This window comes from Triturus cristatus, chromosome 4_2, assembly GCF_964204655.1.
Source record: "Triturus cristatus chromosome 4_2, aTriCri1.1, whole genome shotgun sequence".
Classification (NCBI taxonomy): Eukaryota; Metazoa; Chordata; class Amphibia; order Caudata; family Salamandridae; genus Triturus; species Triturus cristatus.
Window position 1 is genome coordinate 556,774,847 of NC_140586.1, and position 22,777 is coordinate 556,797,623.

General features: G+C 44.5%; 1 protein-coding gene across 3 annotated transcripts in view; it reads left to right on the plus strand.

Moving 5' to 3' along the window:
• Nucleotides 1-22,777, plus strand: part of RPAP2 (RNA polymerase II associated protein 2) — a 583,455-nt gene that overhangs the window by 279,098 nt on the left and 281,580 nt on the right. For all 3 annotated transcript variants that reach the window (XM_085602183.1, XM_085602184.1, XM_085602185.1), the window contains exon 10: nucleotides 6,092-6,172. In XM_085602183.1, the coding sequence (XP_085458309.1) occupies nucleotides 6,092-6,172 (81 nt within the window). The remainder of the gene's footprint in view (nucleotides 1-6,091; nucleotides 6,173-22,777) is intronic.

The window sequence follows — 22,777 nt, forward strand, 5'->3', positions numbered from 1 at the left end:
CAGGCGGATATAGGGACAATAGATGACGAAGACTGGCAGTCAGCACTAATGTCCCCAGGGAAACGGCAAAAAAACATTGCTTTCGCCTCATACAACTAAAAGTTCTACACAGGTCCTACCTTTCCAGGGTGCTCCTGGCCAACATAGGCAGCCGTACGGATGCGCTGTGCCTTAGAGGCTGCGGCCAAAACAGCACCTTTTATCATATTTTGTGGGACTGTCCCGAGATATGTCCTCCGTGGAACAATGCAACCAAAAAAATGAGGGACACATTGGGTAAGCAGCTCCAATTGTCACCGCGGTTGGGGATTCTAAATATGTGGGAGGCCACTGACCTGACGGAAATCGAACAACAATGGGTGGCACTGGGGTACCTACTGGTGAAAAGGGCTATAGCGATGCTCTGGGGATCCACTAAACGGCCTTTGACGGCTGGATGGGTGGCAGAGATGGATAGATGTATGATAGCGGAGAAGGAGGTCTACAAACTACGGGGCTGCCCCAAGATGTGGGACAAAAAATGGGGGGTGGTGGAGGGCCTTTAGGGGGGAAATTTGTACTTCACCGACACAAGATATGGCGATGCGAAGACGACCGGAACAGTAATCTCCCAAATTACTAAACATACGTAGCCTATGAGTATTGATGCACTGTGTTTCACTGAAATTGAAATGTAATACTGTATTGTAATGATGACTCTGTGCTTCCAACTTTAATAAAATTGTTATATAAAAAAAAAAAAGCACTTCTGGTATATTGAAGGGAAATCAATAGAGGTAGTGGCTGCATATAAGTACCTTGGAGTCTGGATATATCATAGAGGAAGACCTGCTTCGCATATTACTGCAATGCAAGTAGCGGCTTGCTCCCTGGAGGGGCCTTCTTAGGAACCAAGAAAGCCCTTCATTCCCCCTATTTATTGCTGTTAATCCGAGTGATAGGTGCCAAACTTCTGCCGACTTTAGTTTTTGGCGCACTAACCTTCAAAGACAAAATGTTCTCTTGGTTAGACAGAGCGCAATAAGCCTGTTTTCGCAGAGTATTCCATCAACACAACTCGACCTCTCATGCCCAAATCCGTATGGAGTTTAGCCTATCATCCCAACATTGGATCATGAAAGTAAGATTTATTGCCTACTGCTCAAAAACTAAAAAAGCCCGTGATCTCACACTAAAGAGTTGCATCTGGTCCCTGCTAAACTACCCAAGAACCACCTGGAGTCAATTTTTAACACACTGCTTGGATGCACTAGATGCCCAAGATATATGGACCGCTTGCTACCCACAGTGGTGGTCGCGAATGTACTGACCAAATAAGCGAAGATCTTGTCAGTGGAACATAATGCACTTGCCGTGAAAAATCTCTCCCATGGTAGCTGGGCGTCAAAACTCTATCCTTGTGAAACTCCACCACACGATTTGTCATCTACCATGAAGCCATCCGTGAAACCTCATTTAATGAGATTATGTTTTGGCCTAATCCCCCTGATGGCGTACATGTATGGCCAGAGGTACAAGTAAGACACGCCCTCTCAATGCTGTTTCTGCGGCAACGGGGAAGAAACTTTAATTCACTTCTTATGCATTTGCAAGACCTAGCGCCCTTCGCGAACCTTTCGGCTGCGTCCAATCTGGCGCATCCTCAATGTGCGGACATGTCAAGAGGCCCTAGAGGAGTGCATGAAGGGTGACTCAGATCAGATTTTCTTTTTTTTTTTTAAACAGACTTTTTTGGTATTTTCAATTCTGTGTAGACATCCATAACATAAATCTGATTCTCATGTCTCTGGTAATATTTTAGCCAAAGGCTACCTAGCTAGGTTACATCTATTTTATCTGCATATTGTATACCTTGTTATTCTGCAAGCATATTTGAGGACTTCAGTCGGGTGACTCAGCTCAGATGACCGCCCGTTTTGAAAAAAATACATGTCTGAGATTAAAACTATTTTACCTGTAGACGATTGCCATGAATTTCAGCCATGCTAGTCATGAATTTTCTTTTAATAGGAACTCCTTTTTTAACAGAGAACGAAAATTGCTTTTAAATATCTTTTGTATGAATTGCAATGATTTTAATTAATTGTGCAATAACATTTATATCCATACTAAATAAAAAATCATCATCTTGCATATAAAATTGTTAAAATCACTATACACACCTGGACATAAAATGTATATGTTCCATAAAATCATTTAAACAAAAAAAAACCTTTAAGAATCAGATAAAATGCTTTTAATGGCCACTGCAGGGTGCAGGTCATGTCCAAAAAGTGCATTTCAGTTAATAGCACTACAGCTTACCTTCACTCATAAGTACCATATTTAAGAAAGAGTGGCTTTAAGATTGCCTTCCGAGGTGTCTTCAACTTTAAGCAATCTAAAAGAATGTGCAGGCAGTCGCACTTTACCTGTAACCCACAAGTGCCTTTTCCCTGCCCATCCATCGTTGCTGACCTTACTTAGCTGCTAAAGTGGCAGGGGTTTATACCAATTCTTAAGTCTTAAAATCTCAGCTGTGAGACTGGAATTTGGTAAGAGTGTAGGGAAACCACTCGTTGTTCTGCCAGGACGTTAGCATGAATTGAATGGAGGATTTCCTCTGAAGATGCTGCATGTTCTGTTCTTTGGCTTTATTTTTTGCCAAAGTGTGGGCCTTTGTCATCCCTATCTGGAGATTCACATTTGTAAAATCTAAACCCATGATCCTGCATATTTCACCCACGTTTCTTTTCGCACTCTTGGCACACTTCAACTCGCTACGTAGGATCTCTTTTTTTTCACAGCAACAATATGTTTTGCCCTTTTTCTGTCTCCAGGCGTAACCAGGAACTTACTGTCTCGGCATATACTAAGTAACTCCAGGATTTTATTCCTGTTTCCATTCCAATTTCCTGGTTCATTGCTGACCTTAATAGTGACAGCAAGCTTTTCAGGCATTTCCCAGTCCGTTTTTGCCACTTATCCATAATAATTTAGCACTGTAATGGAATTGCGGGCAAACCATAGCCATGCAATCATTTAACACAGGTCTAGAGGCATAACGGCATAATATTTATGATTTTTTTTTTAGGGCACTTAATGAAGCTTGCTTTTCCTTTAAAAGACTCTGTATGCTCTTTCCTTGTTAAACTCTTTTCAAACCAGACCTCTAAGTACTTATATTTATTCACAGTTTCTAATTTGTTGGGCCCCAAGTACCCTGCAAATTTGACAAGTTTTTTTCCCAAAGGCCAGTACTTTAGTATTATACATATGTATCACTAGCTTTTTCTTATTACAGTACTCCAGAAACGTATCCAATTTTATTTGTAGGCCTCTTTCTGTCATTTATTTATTTATGTATTTATTTAATTTGATGAGTTTTATATAGCGCTGGCTAGACCCGGAGGTATCAGAGCACTTTACAAGAGGATCAACGAGTTACATGTTACAAATTACATCTGTTACAAGAACATAGAAAAGCAAGGAGATCACAAAAACAACAAAGTTAGGGAAAATTTGTAGGAGGGAGGGGGAGGAAAAGGAGACATAGCGGGGAGACAAGGAGAACTGTGCCCAATGTTCGGCTGGGTAGGTGACAGCTGAGGGGGTGAACCAGGGTCGATCTCCTCTATAGCTGACTAGCAGCTCCACCGGGCATCGGCCATATTGCTCAGTCTCAAGGGTCAGGATAATGTTTAAGGTTACTCTGAGAATGTCAAAATCCAACGCTGGAGATTGGAGAGATGCGAACCACAGTCGAGACTAATCCCAGGTCTGAGTAGGGGTCCAAGAAGGGGGGTAGCATTCAGGGGATAAAAGCCTAAATGGCAATCCCTAGCCTAGGGTAGGATAGAATGCATCATTCCACTCTGCACCTGGGTGAGCCAGGAACTGAACGGGCAGTACAACATGTTAGTCACAGCGCTATTCGGAGTGTAGGCACAAAGCCAATAGTGCATTAGGGGCTGGTGGATCAATTGGAAGCAGCCAGTCGGCGTTTCAGTTTCAGCTGGACAACAGGCCTCAGTTTGAGGAGTCAAAGGGGTCAGCTGCAGACAGATGCAGCAAGTATCTCACAAGAATGCCTACTGGGAAGCATCTTAAAGTTTTAGGGATACAGACAGTATGTACATCGGAGGCCTCCTAAAATTCCCTATTATACCCACATCAAATATTGTGTGGACGGAGCAGTTTAAGGCTAATCTAATTTGGTTATTGAATTTTCATATGTGAAATATGTTAAAAATACTCAATGTTTTGCAGAACCAGTTACCATTTAGATGGAGCCATTCCACCACACTTTGCGTTTACACGTTCCATACTACAGTTGGGTCTACGCACAAGTGACTGCCCTAATACAAATGTAATCCCTGGGGCACTGTTTAAGGCCTAAAATCCGACATCGCCGCCCTGGTAAAGGACTTACCATATCCATTCACACATTCTTTAAATGTCAAATCTTCAGTAGATAGTCAGTGTCAGCTTTGAATATGTCTGTTTGATAAAACCTGGTTAGATGGAGCAATTTATGTAGGATGTGTTCTAATACAGCCATCGCTGGCTTACCTTCCCATGCCACAATGTGTCCCCTTACAATGCAAAAGTACCTGTGAGGATCAGTATTTGCCCCTTATTAGATCTGGCTAATCTGTCCCAAAAGTACTTAATCTAAGGCAATACCATGGATAGAGTGAACATTATCCCACTTACAGGTATTTTATTTGTGGAACTCTGAGGCAGCATCCGTGGAGATGGATGAGTAGTTGCCCAGCGAAAGTAAATGTTAACACTCGTTTTGCCAATGGGTAAGCCAGGATTTGCCCACTCTAATTCCATCAATAAAGCATCATCCTACAACCTGATCATATTCGATTTAACCTAATCTTTAACTATGGAGTACATTTTCTTAACTATGTTTGCATACATTGCTTTTTGGGTGTTGGTTGCAAATCCGCAGAATTCCATTATGTCAAAATGGTGAACACAAATAATTACAGAGACTTAATTATATATGTATACCTTTTTTTTCTTCTTCAGTTTACCCGCTATCCTGGTGCCACTTGATATTAATCAATCAATCAATAAAACTTTATTTCGGTTTTGATTCAAACCATAAAAGTATACATATAAACATCACAGTTAGAAAGAAAAGCAGATCTGAAATTCCGTGCAATAAATTCATAGTTGATAAAGTGCAAATGGCGCAAGGCAAAGTATAGTCCATATAGGCTCCTAAGATAAATGAGGCAGAGAAACAGCCTCATTGGTCTAAACAGTTTCTCAATTTAACAGACAATTTTAAAAATTCAATTACATGGAGAACACGGTCATTGTGCAAAAGTTGTAAATACATAAGTGCTGGTCTGATCTGGTTAAAATTAAGTTTCTTTAAAAGAGCTACCAGATAGCGTTTGCGCGGGTATTCATAAAATTTACATAAAAGTATAAAATGCAGCATATCCTGTGGAGACTTTCCGTCGCAGCCACAGGGAGCTGCAGCCTTGTTAAAAATATCTTTTTTAGGTCTAATTAACAGATGATGAAAGATATTTAACCTAAACCTTGTCAGCAAGAACTTCTCGTGGGAACTAAATGAGCCCATCAAATATGGCTCCATTGTCTCGCAGGTTTTTAACATGACGTATTTCCTGATACTGGGTTTCAGGAGCTCCTCTCCCTCTCGTTGAACCCTTCTCCCCATATAAAAGGCACACTCAATTGCCTCCACATCCCCTTTTACAATCCCGCTTGGATTTTCAAACAACTCCAGACAACCAAGTCGAGAAAAACAGGATTTCAAATATTTTAACCAGGGGGTGCACATTGCCTTATCATGGGACAAAAGGTCTTTCACAATCAAGTGGGTTAGTGGAATGTCCTGATTCAACCACAGTTTTGCCCAACAAGTCAAAGGGCGTAGAGAAAACCTGATCATATTCGATTTAACCTAATCTTTAACTATGGAGTACATTTTCTTAACTATGTTTGCATACATTGCTTTTTGGGTGTTGGTTGCAAATCCGCAGAATTCCATTATGTCAAAATGGTGAAGACAAATAATTACAGAGACTTAATTATATATGTATACCTTTTTTTTCTTCTTCAGTTTACCCGCTATCCTGGTGCCACTTGATATTACATATCGTGACATTTGCATTGAGCTTCACAATCTTGTGAAAACCTTCAGGTCAGTATATGCATATTGTCTTTTCGTTTTCCCGTACCACACTGTATTTCATTTTATACCTGACTGAATGAACAAGGCTATTGCAATCATGCAGCTGGAAAGGACCAAATTATGCACAGCAGTGTCTACATTATGCAACCAGAAAAAGCAAATATGGAGTACTATGGCACACTTTGTGGCATTATTGCTCCACCATTTTGTCATTTACACATCTGTTAATGCTGTATGAGCCAAAGTTGCACATTGTTTGTATCAATTTAGGTTTAACACATAAACACAGAATTCTGAAATTGAAAGGTGGCCTTCTTCTGTGCAGCAACGCATGTGGCAGCGCTTTTAGTAACTTTTGATCCATTTGGGCCAGAAACATGTTTTTGTTAAAATCTGCAAATTATGCAGCAGATGATGGTTTATGTGCGTGTTTGGCGCATCTAAAATTATGTGGAAAATGCCACAGCCTTAGAATTGCATTATTCTAGTTGCCCTACCATACTCACATTTCCTTTCTTGCCTGAATTCAGAGCCAGTTCAAGGTTCGCACTAGAGGATTTGAGGTGACCAAACCTGTCATCAAATACCAGATTTCATTCTCTCCTACAGGTTGGATGCGACTGGCTGGTACACAAGACTTAGTGAGAAAGAATAATTTTGGCTCTGCTCCATGACTGATTTCATTTATATTGTTGAATAAATGTTCACAGGTGCTTCAGGCAGCTTTCTGTTTGACGTTTTCTAGATAGGTAGGGTTAAAGCAAGAACATACATCTTGGTCATCTTCTCAGTATATTATGTAGGTCTGAAACAGGAAGAGGATGGTGAGGGAATGCCCTAATTAATCATCTGTAATCTCATAATTCGTTTTCACTGTTCTCTTAGGGCAGGATGTACAAAGTAATTTTGCTATTGATAAACCTGTTGTACGCAAAATCACAGCTCTTGCTTCTGCAAAATGGCATTTAAGTATATATTAAATCCATTGTTTGAGTTTAAAAAGCCTTTCTGGCTTGCAAAATGGGTTTAATGACCTATCCCGTATCTCAGTCAGTAAGGGTCATAAAAGGGCATCCCCTCTTAATTGCAATTTCATTTGCCATTTTTCAATGGTTTATACCCACAGTTGTTGTTGCATACCATTAATTACTTACCAACACCTCAAAGGAGGTGGTAAGTGGTGGTGTTAGGTGACCTTGAGGAGCAAGGCAGTGGTCATATTGTTTAGATCACACTTAGGGCCTTATTACGAGTTTGGCTGTCTGTGGACCGCCGTAATTCCGGTGGCGGTCCAACCATGGAGAGCTTGGCAGTACACCTGCCGTATTACGAGTTGGGTGGATTGCCTGGGCGAAGACCGCAGCTGAACCGCCGAGACCACCAGCAGACCGCCTACCATCTGGTTCGCAGTTGGGGGAAAGGCAACCTCCATAAGGCAGTACAGAGGAGCTGCACCGCCATCCGTATTACGAGTTGCCTTTACTATGAGCTGACAGCGGTAGTCCGACTGCATGCTTCAAGGTGGCGGAAGCAAAGGATTTGGGGTGCATACTCACCCCTTTATTGTTCTTCGAGGCAGAGTCCGACTTGGATCCCTTTCTTCAGGTCCTCCCTTCACAGGAGGATCTTCACCCCGAGGATTACTACCCTGTTTGCAACTATCTACAGGTGAGTCATTTCCATACCATATGCCCATTGCCAGGACTGGCCACATATGGATCAAACACCGGCAATGGGTAGATGGTATATTTCCACATTTATCATGCATATGTGTGCATCCAACACATATGCAGTCAAAATGCACACACATGCATCGATATATTTGGAAAAAGTACTCAGTACTGCCGCAAGATCTCCGCCTCCGCACTGCCACCACAGTGGTCATCTCGTAATACAGTGGTCTATAGACCGCCAGCACTGTGGTCTAGTGGCGTGTGCAGACGTGGTTCTCAGGCAGTCGGAGCACCAAACTCAGAATCAAGCCTTTAGTCTATGTTGTGGGTTTTAAGTGAAAAAGTATTGCAGTACAGTGTTTTTCATGTTTTTTTTTATTTTACATATAATTCATTTTGTGGTACTCCTTAAACTTTATTTGAGCTATATAAAGTAATAAAACAACTTTTTCCTACCTTTACAGTCTTACATAAAGTGCCTCAATCCTTTCTATGCACTTATTAGTGTGGGCTAAACAACATGGCTGCCTTTTAAGTTTGTTAGGGTTTTCATTACCCAATCATATACTGCCTTGTCATCTGCATGTACTGCAAAATTACTGAGGTATACTGCGGCCCAATATATCGCTACGGTTTTGTGCCTTGTAACTGTTTAAGTACTGAACCAGTTTTATTGGAGTAACAAAAAGGACCCTTTCTACACTAAAATCTATATTCCTGCCAGTTTTGAAGAAAATCCGTCTGGGCTCTTTGCTACTAAGTTTGATATAAAAGTCTATAAAAAAGCATTGGTGGAAAAACTTAGTTTGTGACCCCTTTTTTCTCTGCATCCCCTTACCGAATCACCACAAAACTTGTCAATGCAGACAAAGCAATAGATCTGCAAAGTGTCGTGAAGATTCGTCAAACGGTGGCAAAGTTATTAACAAACAAAATTCTGAGGAATTCTTATCACTGGGAATCCCAACTATAACTACAGAGTGGCTACTTCCACTCTGTAGTAATACAGAGATCGGTAGGTAGGTAGGTAGGTAGATAGATAGATAGATAGATAGATAGATAGATAGATAACAGCCCCAGATCCTTTAAGGACACGGGTTGCTTAAAAATAAATCCTGTCAGGGAATGCAAACACCAGGATAGTGGTCTGCTCTTCCTAAATAATACTTAATAGGCAGGTTGTTCAAGCCAAGATGTCGCGCCCATGAGAAGCTATTAGCTTTGGCGTGCCGGGTGGGGCAGGAGACACACATAGGCAATGGAGGGTAGGCTGGAGGGGCTGTGGCAAGCACACAGACAACGAATTGTGGGCAGGAGGAGCTGGGGAAGTAAATGGAGAAACACGTGCAAGGATGGTAGGAGGGAGATGCTTGGAAAAGCACAGAGATAACAGATGGTGGGTTGGAGGAGAATGGGGAGGAACATGGATGGGGAAGAAGCATATGAGGGAGACAGATGGAAAATACACACATTCTCTTAGCGTGCTTAAACAAAAAGAAAAATGGGCGCCCAAAAAGGGATCAGTGAAAGGACACACAGCCTGTGCTCCAGGGGTGGGAATAAAACAAGAAAGGAAGGAAAGCCTATGTAAGCTGACGAATTAGAAGCAAGCAAATAAGTTCAACAATGAAGACAAGTAATTGTAAGTAATGGGCTGGCTATAAGCCTCACTGCAAGGTATCAACATGCCTTGCAATAGGCAGCGCCTGCGCTGCGGTGAGAGCTAAAGAAGCATTTCATTTAGCTGCTTAAAAAATGTATTGCACCTAGCACACCTATAAATGCATTCCAGTGGAGTGCAACTTTAGAAAAGTAGGTCACATTGTTTATGAAAAAGGAACAACACTGTCAACCGTGACCTTTCCCCTCTGTGTGTTCGGAATGCTTCAGCCTGTTCATTTGGTGAATGTCGCTGGAAGGGGGCGAAGCAAACGGCTGTCACTGTGTGTCAAAGAGGTTTCATGAGGAAGGGTAAAAGAGCATTTGGCGAATTGAACATCAGCAATTTTCTTCTTCGCTGAATATTCGAGAAACACTTGCAGTTCAGATTCTTCAGAGCAGCGTCTGTTCAGTCACCGCTGATAGGAAACACTTTGACGGGATCTCTGGAGACATCTTATTGTGGTTATAGTTCTACTCAACCAAAGCCCCCCAGTGATGGCCCGCTCTTGTAAGGAAAACTGAGATGTCAGAAAACTCCCCGGAGACCATCTGGGCACTCTGCAGACGAAAGAGCAAGTTAAATCATTGTTAGGAGTAGATTCCTCCAAAACCAAGCTTCAAGCGAATTACTGATTGTTAAAAAAGCTCTTTATTAAAAGATCTGTACTATTTCATGGGTGGATGAGTGATGTGACAGCGTTGTTGTCATTATTGGGTCAATAAAAACATGTATTTTGTGTTTGCCTAACCTATTTTTAAAAAAACACTATTTCCTGCCTGTTAAAACGCCTTTAATACAGAGCCACTTGTTCAAAAACCCCACATCATATCAGAAATTTAAATATATGGATTTGTTCGTGTAGATATCGATAGCGCCTCGTCTGGCTGGCAGTGGCCCTCACTTGTGGAACAACCTGAAAAGTCTTTTGTGGCCATGTGATGTTGTGCTGCTAGTTGTGCACTTGCGTTGTCGAATCCCCTTCCTACTTTACAGAGCCCATGTGCTTTTACTATTTGTGGAGACACTACCATTATTGCAGAATTGCTCCGCAACTTGTACAGAAGCGTTGAACTATTAGTATTTTACCCTTTCATGGTGAAATAGAATTAGCCGCCACCTTGAAATAATAAAGGCAATGCACTCTTTTAGATCCGTGCATTGTTCCAACAGTGCTCCCTGTGCTAAAGCTATGCACTGTTTGTATTTTCACACTTTTATAGGAAATAAATCCATGGTGTTAAGACGCAGCCCGGTTGAGCGGTAAAAGTAAAACTGTGGTCTTGCAATGAGCTGCGTTTTCAGTTGTTTTGGAGACGATGTTGGTTGTTTGTCTATTCTACATGCAGTTGTAAGACTTTCCAGTTCAAAGGATCGAATATAGCAAACTGGTTCTGTCCTTCACTGTTTTTAAAGCTTAGGATGTTGAGTAAAATGGAGTTAGAAGGAATTGCATGGTGCCGGAGTTGGGGGGGAAGTTGTGGATCAGCCCTACAAGAAATGTGTTTTATTCTTATTATTCAGCTGTGCATATAGGTTTTTTGACCTTCAACTACATATGTATCTAGTGGATGAAATGAGGAAATTGTAGTCATTAAGAAAAATCATAGTTGAAACCTACAAACCGGTTCAAGTAGTTTCAGTTCAAGTTTTATCAGATCCGTTTAGCAAATTGCCAAAACATATTTGCGAGCAACTGGACTAGACAAAACATTTTAACAGCTAAAACTGGAGTCTCCATCTGTAAAATCATAGGTTTTGAGGATCTGCAGGTAGGGGCAGGGGTTCTTTTTCAATAAGGGAGCTTAATACTTACTTTTTCACTTTTATTGTGATTTCTTATAAAAGACGGAATATTTTCACAGGGTTTTCATTTTTCCATCGGTAGAATCCATTTTCTGGACATTAGTGCTGTTTTGGTCTGACAAATTGATGGCAGTATTGTACGAAGGCTTAAATCTATATATATATATATATATGAACATGGTGAATTCTGATGAGAGTGGCAGTAGCACCAAACTGGTCCTCTAGTATAGATCAGCATCACACTTAACGAGAACCCAGCCATATTGTTTCCTAACAGTGATCTCAAAACTGATCCTGTTCGTCCTCTCAGTAGATAATCACTGTGCTGCATATTTTGATGATGAAAATATTTCACTTCAAGGTTAGTGTGATATTTCATTTTCATACTATTTTAGTGAAGGGTACACTGAAATGCATAAAGACTAAGAAATGAATCCATGTGATTTCAATATGTATGCTGTCAAATTGAGTAGTACAATTTTGCATGCATATTTTTTACATACTGTGAAATATTTTATCCTGCATATGTAATGTCAGTTGTTAATGTATGACCTAGTCACACATACACAACATCAATTATTATTCCTCCATGGGAAAATATTTGACTTCTATATGGCAGAACTAATTCTCACAACGTCTTGCATCCTCTTACTACTTATGGGTGTACAAACTCTGTCTTGATTATCTTTGTACAGCAGTAAGATAGCGGCCATCTGGCATCCCTGGCAGATATTCCTGCGACTATGTCTATTTCTCTTATGGGCTACTGTAATTCTATGGAAAAGACAAATCAAATGTTCCCTCTATTGAGCGATTTGATTAAAACATAGGGCCTAATTTAGATCTTGGCAGACAGGTTACTCCGTCTCAATGGTGACGGATATCCCATCTGCTAAAATATGAATCCCATAGGATATAATAGGATTTATATTTCAGCAGACGGGATATCCATCACCATTGTGACAACGTAACCCGTCTGCTAAGATCTAAATCAGGCCCTTAGTCTGTACAGAATAAATCACTAGCAGCAACTTTGCTATGCCCATCATCTGCAGCACTGTGAAAAGCATTACAACCCTTCAGCATAAAGGGAGGGCCTAGTGGTCCAGCTGTCTTTGTACACTGAATATTTTGCAATGTAGAATGATGTTTGTTGATTATATATGGACATGGAGTAATTAACTAGCAAAGATAATTGGTGAAACTTGTCTAGCAGACCTGTAGTGCATTGGCTTATATTAACAGTTCTTAACCATTACCAGAATCCATGTACCCCCACAGCGTAATTATTGGAAGCCTAAGCAATATCTATTATTTGGACTTCAAAACAATACACAAAAATACAAAAACTAGTATACACCAAGTGCTCAAATATTGAAATATGTTGTGTAATTCACAGTCAGATTAATAAAAACTGTTCGCATTTTCATTTTTGCTTCCTTATTTTCATTTACAGACATTGTGTGGAGCATGGATTATTCTGCCTGCATTCAGTGATCTGGCTCATGCAGATTAATTATATATATTTTTTACATAAGTGTGGCTTTTTAGTAGAAATACTCGTTAGCCAAATATTAAAGGCCCAATTATGACTTTGGCAGTGCGGTGCTGGGCCTGCCCTGATGCCACATAGCCAAAGCCGTTTCCTCCTGTCTGGGGGGCTTTTTTTAACGTTCCCACAGTGGTGTCCTGAAAATGGGCACCGCAATGGGAACGCCAAAAACAGTTCCTGCACGGCATGGATTGAAAAGACCATGCCGTGCAGGAACTGGTGTACATTGACACATGGGGGCACATTTTGTGCCCCCTGTGAGCATCCACAGGGCATGAGGCACAAGGGTCCCCTTTTTTCCTCTCCGCCACAGTTATCATGGCAGTGGAACCGCCATGAAAACAGTGGTGGGGAATAAACTTGTAATATGCTTAGCGGGACCAGCCTCATCAACTGGCCTATATGATTTACTCTTTAGCCTTGGATATTAGGAGGTGAATGGGCAGGAAGACTCCAGCCTATGTGTCATTCCTGTGATGGAGGAGAAAGTTTGGAATTCTATGACCTGTGTGAGTGTTATCCATTCATGATATATGAGAGCATTTAGGAAGCGAATCCATTGATTGTTCCTTTACTTTGCAGCTTGTGCACCTGACTTCTGATTTGTCCTTCATAAATCTTGCTATCTTGCCAGTCTTATTCTCCAGCCTTTAATTGCCACTGACAAATTGAGGAAGGTTGTCCTCCAAAGTCCCATTTCTTTCTTTGACCATTTTTATGCAGCTGGAAATTTGCTTTACTTTGACCTGCCAAACCCTGCTCTTTATGACTGATTTTAACTCCTTTACTACCAGATTCGGCTACATTGATTTATGCCTTTGCCTAGTGGTTGAATCTTGCCCTTCCGTATACATCTAGCCTTGGAATCTGTGACTGGAGGACCAACCAGACCTCTGCCATGATCCTTCTACATGCAGATACTGGGAGAGTGCCCTAGGAGAGTAATGACTACACTAGAAATTACACAATCCTGAAAGCCTATGAAAGAGCATTAGCAAGGCAACTCTGTAAAAATCAATACCAGATAATCATTTGCTAATTGCCGTTCAGTTTCCGCTGGCTCGCTCACTTAAATTAGAATTGATATAATTCGTAAGATTGGTGGATAATTCTTTGTCCTTTGGTTGCACATTTAAAATGCACTGAAGGAGCAACTACATGCTGAGCTTGAGTTGTCCAGCGTTGTGTGTTCTGATGCTCACCTTTCTTGAAAAAAGTATTGACAATGTTGTGTGCTTCAGCTATTTATTTCATAGACAGCTCTCCAACTTCTCTTCCGTTTCTGACATGGCCTGTCAGTGCTGTGTTCACAGGAGGCAAGACACAGAATTAATTACTCGCTGATCTGTGGGACTTGCACATCACGGTCTTTGAAAGCTTTTCTCTTCAGAGACCTTGGTGTTAACATCCGATTTTTTTTATATATATATATATATATATGAAGCAACTGACCTTTCACTGCGCTTCATCACTGGACAAATCACACCTCCGGGTTGTTTCAGTCCCAGCTGGCTGAAACTGTATTTTTATAGTTGTAAAAGGAATGAGACTGAACAAAGTCCTGATATGTATCAAATTGATTGTGGGATTCTGACTCGGCCCCGTTCGGTAAGTGCATCAACGGATCCACCTTACTGTGTCTTGTTGGGGTGTCGATGCCCTTTGTCCAACTCCTTTGTAAATAGCATATTAATGACAGTGACTTGTGTTGAGACCTTGCCAATCAATACTTACATTGAATAAGAGTTAATTGACTCAAATACCTTCATCTCTCAGTTCGTGTACAAGAATGATGCCATCTTGTGCTCCAATCAATACTGGCTCCTTGTAGAGCATAGAAATAAAGCTGCCTTTCCTGCTTTTTGTCAGTTTTCCCAGATGAATTTGAGCTGTCTTATTGTGTCTCATCCTAGCGGATTAACTGGAATGTTACAAATGAACTGCCTGTCAAAATGAATCCGTCATCTGTTTCACTGTAATGTTGAGTCTGTCACCAAAGCCCAGATGCACCTTAACTTTCACTTTCTTTAGTGATAAATACTTTAAATGTGAATTCCTATTTCGCCACACCAATCTAAATATGTCTCTTCAAGAAAACCCCAATACAATTCATTTTAACAAAAGGACAACTTAAATAGTAGCATTTCTTTACAAAATGATGGGGTGTTTGTTGCATGCTTCAGAAAACTATTAGATTTAGAGTGTTACTGCATGTTAAAGATGAAGAAAAGGCTAAGTTGTTAGTCTTCAAACATTCCAGTCCAAGGAAATATTTTGCCATAAAAAGTTCGTGTCTTGACAATGCGGTGCAACTTTAGCTACTTCAGTAGTTTTGCTTTGACATCTGTCATATGTTTGCAGAGGTGTACAGAAACATGTATTTGAGCATGAATGGAGAGGATGAGCTACTTTATCTCAGTCTTTAATGTAATTATTTACCTTGGCATGAAAAATCCTTAGAGAGTTTAACATATTCGAAACATGAATGTGAACAGCTGTGAAAATTCAACCGATAGGCTTCAAGGGTATTGTTTTTCTTGCTCATGTTCCAAATTAAATAACTGTGTACTCTGCTGTTGCCTTTAAAATGTATCTTTTATTTAGTTGGCACCAATTCATAATATATATACATGAAACTGACACGATGTAGACAGTTTGTCAATTACATTTGATACTGCATACATGTGAATGTATTATGGTGTAATTAAATGGTAATTCCCCTCTTCATGTGTGTATTTAGTTCACTGCAGTAAGGAGAAGGTGCATTGTGTTTTTCTTCGTATATTTCTTAAGATAATAAAGGTCCATGAAAATAGAGTGAGTGTAGGTGTAAGTTTGTACATACAATATGTGTGCTGTTTGCAGTAGAATGATTGTGTATATAAAAGTGGATTAGGTTAAATTAATAGCTGTTAGACCTGACATCCTTGGCGTGGGTTTTTCCCCTATCTTTTGCCTCTACTACCTGGATTTTTGATGCTGTGCTGGATTTCGTTTTTGCTGGTTTATATGCTTTGGACACTCTGCCACTGCTAATCAGTGCCAGAGTGTAAGTGCTCCCTGTGTAAAATATCATATTGATTGGATATACCTGATTGGCATATCTGTATCACCATGAAGTCCCTAGTAAAGTGCACTGTGTGTGCCAGGGCTGGTGATGACAGATGCTACTAGTGGGTCTGCAGCGCTGATTGCGCCACCCACCTGTGTAGCCCTAAAACGGTGTCTCAGGCCTGCCACCGCAGGCCTGCCTGCAGTCCCCGGACTGCCATGTCCTCCTGGCCAGTGTCCACACTGACCGGGCCTAGCCCTTCCCTTTTTATACACGTCAGTCATCCCTATGGAAGGCCCAAGGTACCCCCCTGGGCAGGGTGCAGTGTATGCAAAAGGTAGAGCATGTACTAGTGCAGGTAACATGTTCTGGTAGTGAACAACGGCCATTTTGTGTGCTCACTGCTGCAAGGTTATCTTGCTCCATAGGCTAACATGGGGGAGGCTGGTGCCAATGGCTATCCGCCTATCTTCTCATAGGAACAAGATAAAACATGAGTGTTTGATATCCCTGAGCTCAGCATTTAATAACACATCTTTTAGGAGAGGTTGTTTTTAAATCCTGAGTTGGAGAATAGTACTTTTTAGAGAGTAGCTGTTCTCTTGTCTGACCCCTCCGTGTGCCTGGGCATGCCTGTGGATTGACTGTCTGGCTTGAGAGTGACAGGGGCTGGGGATCCCCGGGAGGTTGGCTGAGTCAGCCCTCTGCTGAATGGTGACATTTGCAAGGAGAGTGGAGGGAGGAGATAGCACCTGGGAGTGAATAGGGCTGTGCCTGCCTGCCACGGTGCTGGCTCCACCCCCTGCTGGGCGGCTGACGACTCTGCCCCTCACTCTGAAAAGAAAGTAGAAGCCAGGAAAACAAAATGCTCCAGCAACACCCAGAACTGGATCAGACCGGGCTCAGGACCCACTTGCACAAAGACTTCAAAGACTTTTAGGGGTATAAGTAAAGGACCCCTGACAACAGATTTTTAGATTCTACCATCAAGAGGAACCTCTGCTGAAAGACGGACTGCCGAAGAACTAAAGGAAGATTGCCTTGCTGTGTGCTCGAAGGGCTGACCGGTTCTGCTGTACAACTGAAGCTGAGGAGGAGAAGGGGTCTTGCTGTGTGCTGACTCTACCCACTTGACCAAACAAGACTTTGCTGTGTGCTGTGTCTTAAACCGAATCTCCAAGGGCCTGAGAAGAGCTGGCCTCCTGTTTCGCAACCCAGGGATAGAAAGGTTGCCAAGAACTCAAGACTCTGCTGTGTCCCCCCTGCGCTGCTGTGTGCTGCAGGGACCGTGGACTGTTCTACCAAGCTTCTCAACATCTGCCTGTGAAGTGGGCTGGCTGCTCTCTGTCTTGCTGGAGAGTGCCGCACTGACCCGGGCCTGACACCGGTTGCCGCATCAAGAAGACCGACGTGCTCATCGGCACGTGCCTTGCCGCGACCCGGAGGCCTGAAGCAGATCGAGAGTCGTACTTCCCTGCTCTACGCAGCCGCACTGTGAGTGGCTGACTCCGGTGACGTCGACATCGTCACTGGGGGCTCGTCGAGGGAGTTGTGGAAACCTTGCACCGAACAGCCAGAGGAGCGCTTTTACAACGAGCGCAGCGACACCGCCGGAGCAACGTAGCTGCCTAAACATCAAGAGCCTACGAACTGATTCATTCTCAGTGAGTATCGAATCACGCAAGAGACTAGAGACTATCGTCTTACGATCCCAACCAACCAAGAAAGCGAATATAGTGTAAACCTGTGATACTTGATTTCAACTGCGGAAACTAGATAAAGATATATTATTTTTGATATAACTCACCTGTGTGGTCTAAGTTTGTGGTGTGCGGAGGGGGGATCATTGTGGTGTCTACGTGCAAATACCTTACACATTGCCTTGGGGATAAGCCTGCCTGCTCGAGCCAAGCTACCTAGAGGGTGAGCAGGGGTTATCTACCGTGTGTGTCCCTGTACCCTGACTAGAAGCAAGGGTCCCTATTTGGTCTAAGGTTTATACCTCTGCCAACTAGAGACCCCCAGATCTAACATTGGGGGTCAGCGGTGCGGATTAGAACCGGTATTTGCACTTGACCTGCAGTGATTCTTCGTACATCACTAATCTAGTAAGCAGTTGCATTGCACGAAGTTTTTGCGAAGACTATTCTTGGAGGATCGACGAAGCATCATGTCTCTGAATGGAGTAGGTGAGGAGTTGGAATTGCAATTCGAAGTGAAAAAGTTGCTCGAATATAAGAAGGAGCAACTAAAGCAATTCTGCAAGCAGCTTGGATGCCCAGTGAAGGGCAGCGCCAACAAGACGGAGCTACAGAAAGCTCTAAGGGCCTGGTGGGAGGCCAAGAATGGCGCAACCGAGGAAACTACTGAAGGGGATGGCACACCGGAGCACGGATTTGGATCCGATGATTTGCCAGTGAATAGGCCAGCGTCTAGGGCTGGCAGCACCCATTCCAGTAGGAGCCTTTCTCCAGAGGAGCTGGAGGAGAATCAGAGGATTAGGGCCCATGAGATTGAACTTTTTAAGCTCAAAGCTCAAGCGGAAGAAAGGAAACTGCGCCTTGACAGCGAGAAAGAGGCGGAGGAGAGGAGGAATGCTCTTGCTTTGGAAGAGAGAAAACTCCAGTTGGCTCATGAGTTGAGCATGAGGGAGCTGGACATTAAAGCCAAACAAGTGGAGTCCAGTACGAATGGTGGCAGCGCACAGCCAGTACAGGCGGGTAAAGTATACATACCAAAAGATTTGGTACAGAATTATCAAAGGGGTGAGGATATCTATGCATGGTTTAGATCCTATGAGCTTGCCTTGAAGATGAATGAAGTGCCTGAGAAGAGTTGGGGAGCAGGGTTGTGGAAACATTTTGAGGCCTCTGGGAGGGATGTCTTAGCACCCTTAGAAGCAGCAGGGACCTTAACCTACCCCACGATGAAGGAGGCCTTATGCCTCAGGTATGGGCTTACACCAGAACAGTACCGCCAGAAGTTCAGGAACTTCAAGAAACTTGATTCGAGTACTTGGGTGGAGTGTGTGAGTATGTACACGCGTGCACTGGAAGGTTGGATAAAGGGCAGCAAAGTTACTGATTATGTGGGGTTGTGTCACTTGATTAGTTGGGAGCACTTGAGTAGTCTGTGTTCCAGAGCTGCGCCAGCATCTTTTAGACAGCAAGTTAACTGATCCCAGTGAGCTTGCTAAAGAGGCAGACCGCTGGACTAGCACCAGGGTCAACAAAGGGGTGGTAAGTATGCCAGCCAAGGGTGGTCAGGGTCCCCAGCAGAAAAGTGGGGAAGACAAGGGCAACAGTAAGGAGTTCTCTAAAGGGCCCCAAAACAGTTCCCAGGAGAAGGAGTCCCAAGCCCCCAAGCCTAAGAGGTCTTGGCCCCCTAAGGGCAACAGACCACCGCCTACTTGCTATGCTTGTAGGGAAGTGGGCCACATAGCCCCTAACTGTCCCAAGAAACCCCCAGCACCAGCTGCTGCTCCTGTCCCAGGGTTAGCTAGTGTAGCTTTGGGAGGGGATTTGATTTCCAGTGGGGAGGAGGGATTAGCTATGATGACCCTTGTCTCTTTAGGAGACCAAGAGATGGTCAAGGATACCTTGATACCCGCTAACACTAAGAAATACGGGCAAAAGGTGACCATAAATGGGAGGGAGATAGAGGCTCTGAGAGACACCGGGGCTAGTGTGACATCTGTCAGGTGTCAGTGGGTGTCTGAAGAGCAAGTCATTCCCAATGTGCTCCGCCCAGTAGTGGCAGCTGACACTTCAGTGCGCCTCTGCAAGATGGCGCGTGTTCCCTTCACATGGGGGGGGAGTCTCTGGTACCTTGGAAGTCTGTGTCAGTGATGCCTTGCCAGTAGATTGTCTGTTGGGTAACGACCTGGAGAGTTCTCCATGGAAGGACGTAGAGCATAGAACTCACTTGGAGATGTTAGGACTGCCAGCGTGGATCTGTGTATCCACACGTGCCATGACAGCCAGTAAGGGTGGATTAGTAGAACCGGAGCCTGGAACAATGGCCCAGGGACCTGTCAAGAGAGGAAGGGGCAGAGGGCGCGGGAAACCGGCCCCCACTGTTCCCACGGTCCAGGAGGAAGCAGAACCTGAGGGGGATGCCCTGGAACCTACAGGGGAACAGGTGGCCGAACTGGGGGAATTGCCTGAGCTGACCCATTGGCAGCAAGAGGGTGGTCCCTCCAGGGAGGAATTCTGCCAGGCTCAGAAGGAGTGCCCTTCTCTCATTGGTGTGCGGCAGCAGGCTGCAGACCGGGCAGCGGGCCTAGGGTCCAAGGAACATTTGATTTACTGGGAGGATGACTTACTCTATAGTGAGCCTAAGTTTGCTGAGCCCGGTGCAGCCCGTGTACTGATGGTACCCGAGCGCTTCAGGAACTTCTTACTGGGTCTGGCTCATGACGTGCCTCTCGCAGGACATCTGGGGCAAGACAAGACCTATCACAGGCTTGTCACCCACTTCTACTGGCCCCAGATGAAGAAGCACGTCGGTACCTTTTGTAAGTCTTGCCAAACCTGTCAAGCCAGTGGTAAGAGCGGAGGGAAGTGCGTGGCGCCCCTCCAGCCGTTTCCTGTAGTGAGCACCCCTTTCGAGCGGGTGGGCATTGATATCGTAGGGCCCCTGGATCCCCAGACCGCCTTAGGCAACAGGTTTATCCTGGTCTTGGTGGATCACGCCACTCGGTACCCGGAAGCAGTCCCTCTCAGGACAATCACAGCACCCGTGGTGGGCCGTGCATTGATTGGGATCTTTTCCCGTGTGGGGTTCCCCCGAGAGGTGGTCTCCGACCGGGGTACCAACTTCATCTCTAGGTATATGAAGTCTCTGTGGGAGGAGTGTGGGGTAACTTATAAGTTCACCACTCCTTACCACCCTCAAGGAAATGGGTTGGTTGAAAGGTTCAACCGCACCCTGAAAGGTATGATTATGGGCCTAGTGGAGCCCATGAGACGGAAGTGGGACGTCTTATTACCATGCCTGTTGTTTGCCTATAGGGAGGTGCCTCAGAAGTCCTTAGGGTTCAGCCCCTTTGAACTGCTGTATGGCCACCCTGTTAGAGGACCTCTCACACTGGTGAAGGAGGGGTGGGAGAAATCCCGTGGGAAAACCCCCCAGGATGTGTTCAGCTATGTGCTGGCCATCCGCAACCAAACGCAGCGCTTCAGGAAGCTCGCTCAGGAGAACCTAGAAGCCAGCCAGGAGGAGATGAAAAAATGGTATGACCAGAATACCACTCTGGTAGAATTTCATCCTGGGCAGAAAGTGTGGGTAATGGCACCGGTGGAGCCTTGTGCGCTCCGTGACAAGTGGACCGGGCCATACGAGGTGGTAGAGCGCAAGAGTGAGGTGACCCACCTGATCAACATGAAGACTCCTAGGCAGCCCCTTAGAGTCTTGCATGTGAACCGCCTCAAACCCCACTTCGAGAGGTCTGAAGTGACGATGCTCATGGCTACCGATGACGGTGGGGAGGAGGATAGTGATCCTCTCCCTGACCTCCTGGCAACCAAGGAGCAAGACGGGTCAGTGGATGGTGTGGTCCTCTCGCCCACCCTGACCCCAGAACAGCAGAGGGACTGTCGCCAGGTGTTGGGTCAGTTTGCCTCCCTGTTCTCCCTGACCCCAGGTGTCACCAATTGGTGCGTCCATGATGTGGACACTGGAGATAGCCTGCCTGTGAAACAGAAGTTTTACAGAGTAGCTGACAAAGTCAGGGCCAGCATCAAGGAAGAAGTTTCCAAGATGTTGGCGTTAGGGGTAATTGAGCCCTCTAGCAGTCCCTGGGCTAGCCCAGTGGTCCTCGTTCCCAAGAAGTCTGCTACACCCGGTGGCCCGTCAGAACTTCGGTTTTGCGTGGACTACCGTGGGCTCAATGCGGTCACCAAGACTGACGCGCACCCCATCCCCAGAGCTGATGAGCTCGTGGATCGGTTGGGAGCTGCCAGGTACCTCAGCACCTTCGATTTGACTTCGGGGTACTGGCAGATTGCCTTAACTGAAGGGGCAAAGGAGAGGTCGGCATTTTCAACACCAGAGGGGCACTTCCAGTTTCGCGTCATGCCCTTTGGATTGAAAAATGCCCCCGCCACCTTCCAGAGACTGGTCAACCGGGTACTGACCGGGCTGGAGCAATTCAGCGCCGCGTACCTGGATGACATTGCTGTGTTCAGCTCCACTTGGGAGGAACACTTGCAACACCTCTGTGAAGTGTTGAGGGCGCTGCAGAAGGCAGGCCTCACTATCAAGGCCAGTAAGTGCCAGATAGGGCAGGGATCGGTGGTGTATTTGGGACACCAGGTGGGGAGCGGCCAGGTGGCGCCCCTACAGGCGAAGATTGATACCATTCTGGCTTGGGAACCCCCCAAGACGCAGACAGAGGTGAGAGCCTTTCTAGGACTCACCGGGTATTACAGACGGTTCATCAAGGGATACGGCACCATTGTTGCCCCCTTGACAGAACTAACCTCTAGAAATCAGCCCAGGAAAGTGAATTGGTCCGAGGCCTGTCAAACTGCTTTTGATGCCCTGAAAACTGCAATGTGCAAAGCACCGGTGCTTAAGGCGCCTGACTTTTCGAGTGAGTTCGTAGTGCAAACAGACGCTTCAGAGCAAGGTGTGGGAGCAGTACTCTCACAGATGGACGACGAGGGCGGGGACCAACCTGTAGCTTTCATTAGTAGGAGGCTACTCCCCAGGGAACAGAGGTGGAGCGCTATTGAAAGGGAAGCATTTGCTGTGGTCTGGGCCCTGAAGAAGCTGAGGCCCTACCTGTTTGGGACTCACTTCCGTGTTCAGACCGACCACAGGCCCCTCAGATGGTTAATGCAGATGAGGGGTGAGAATCCAAAACTGT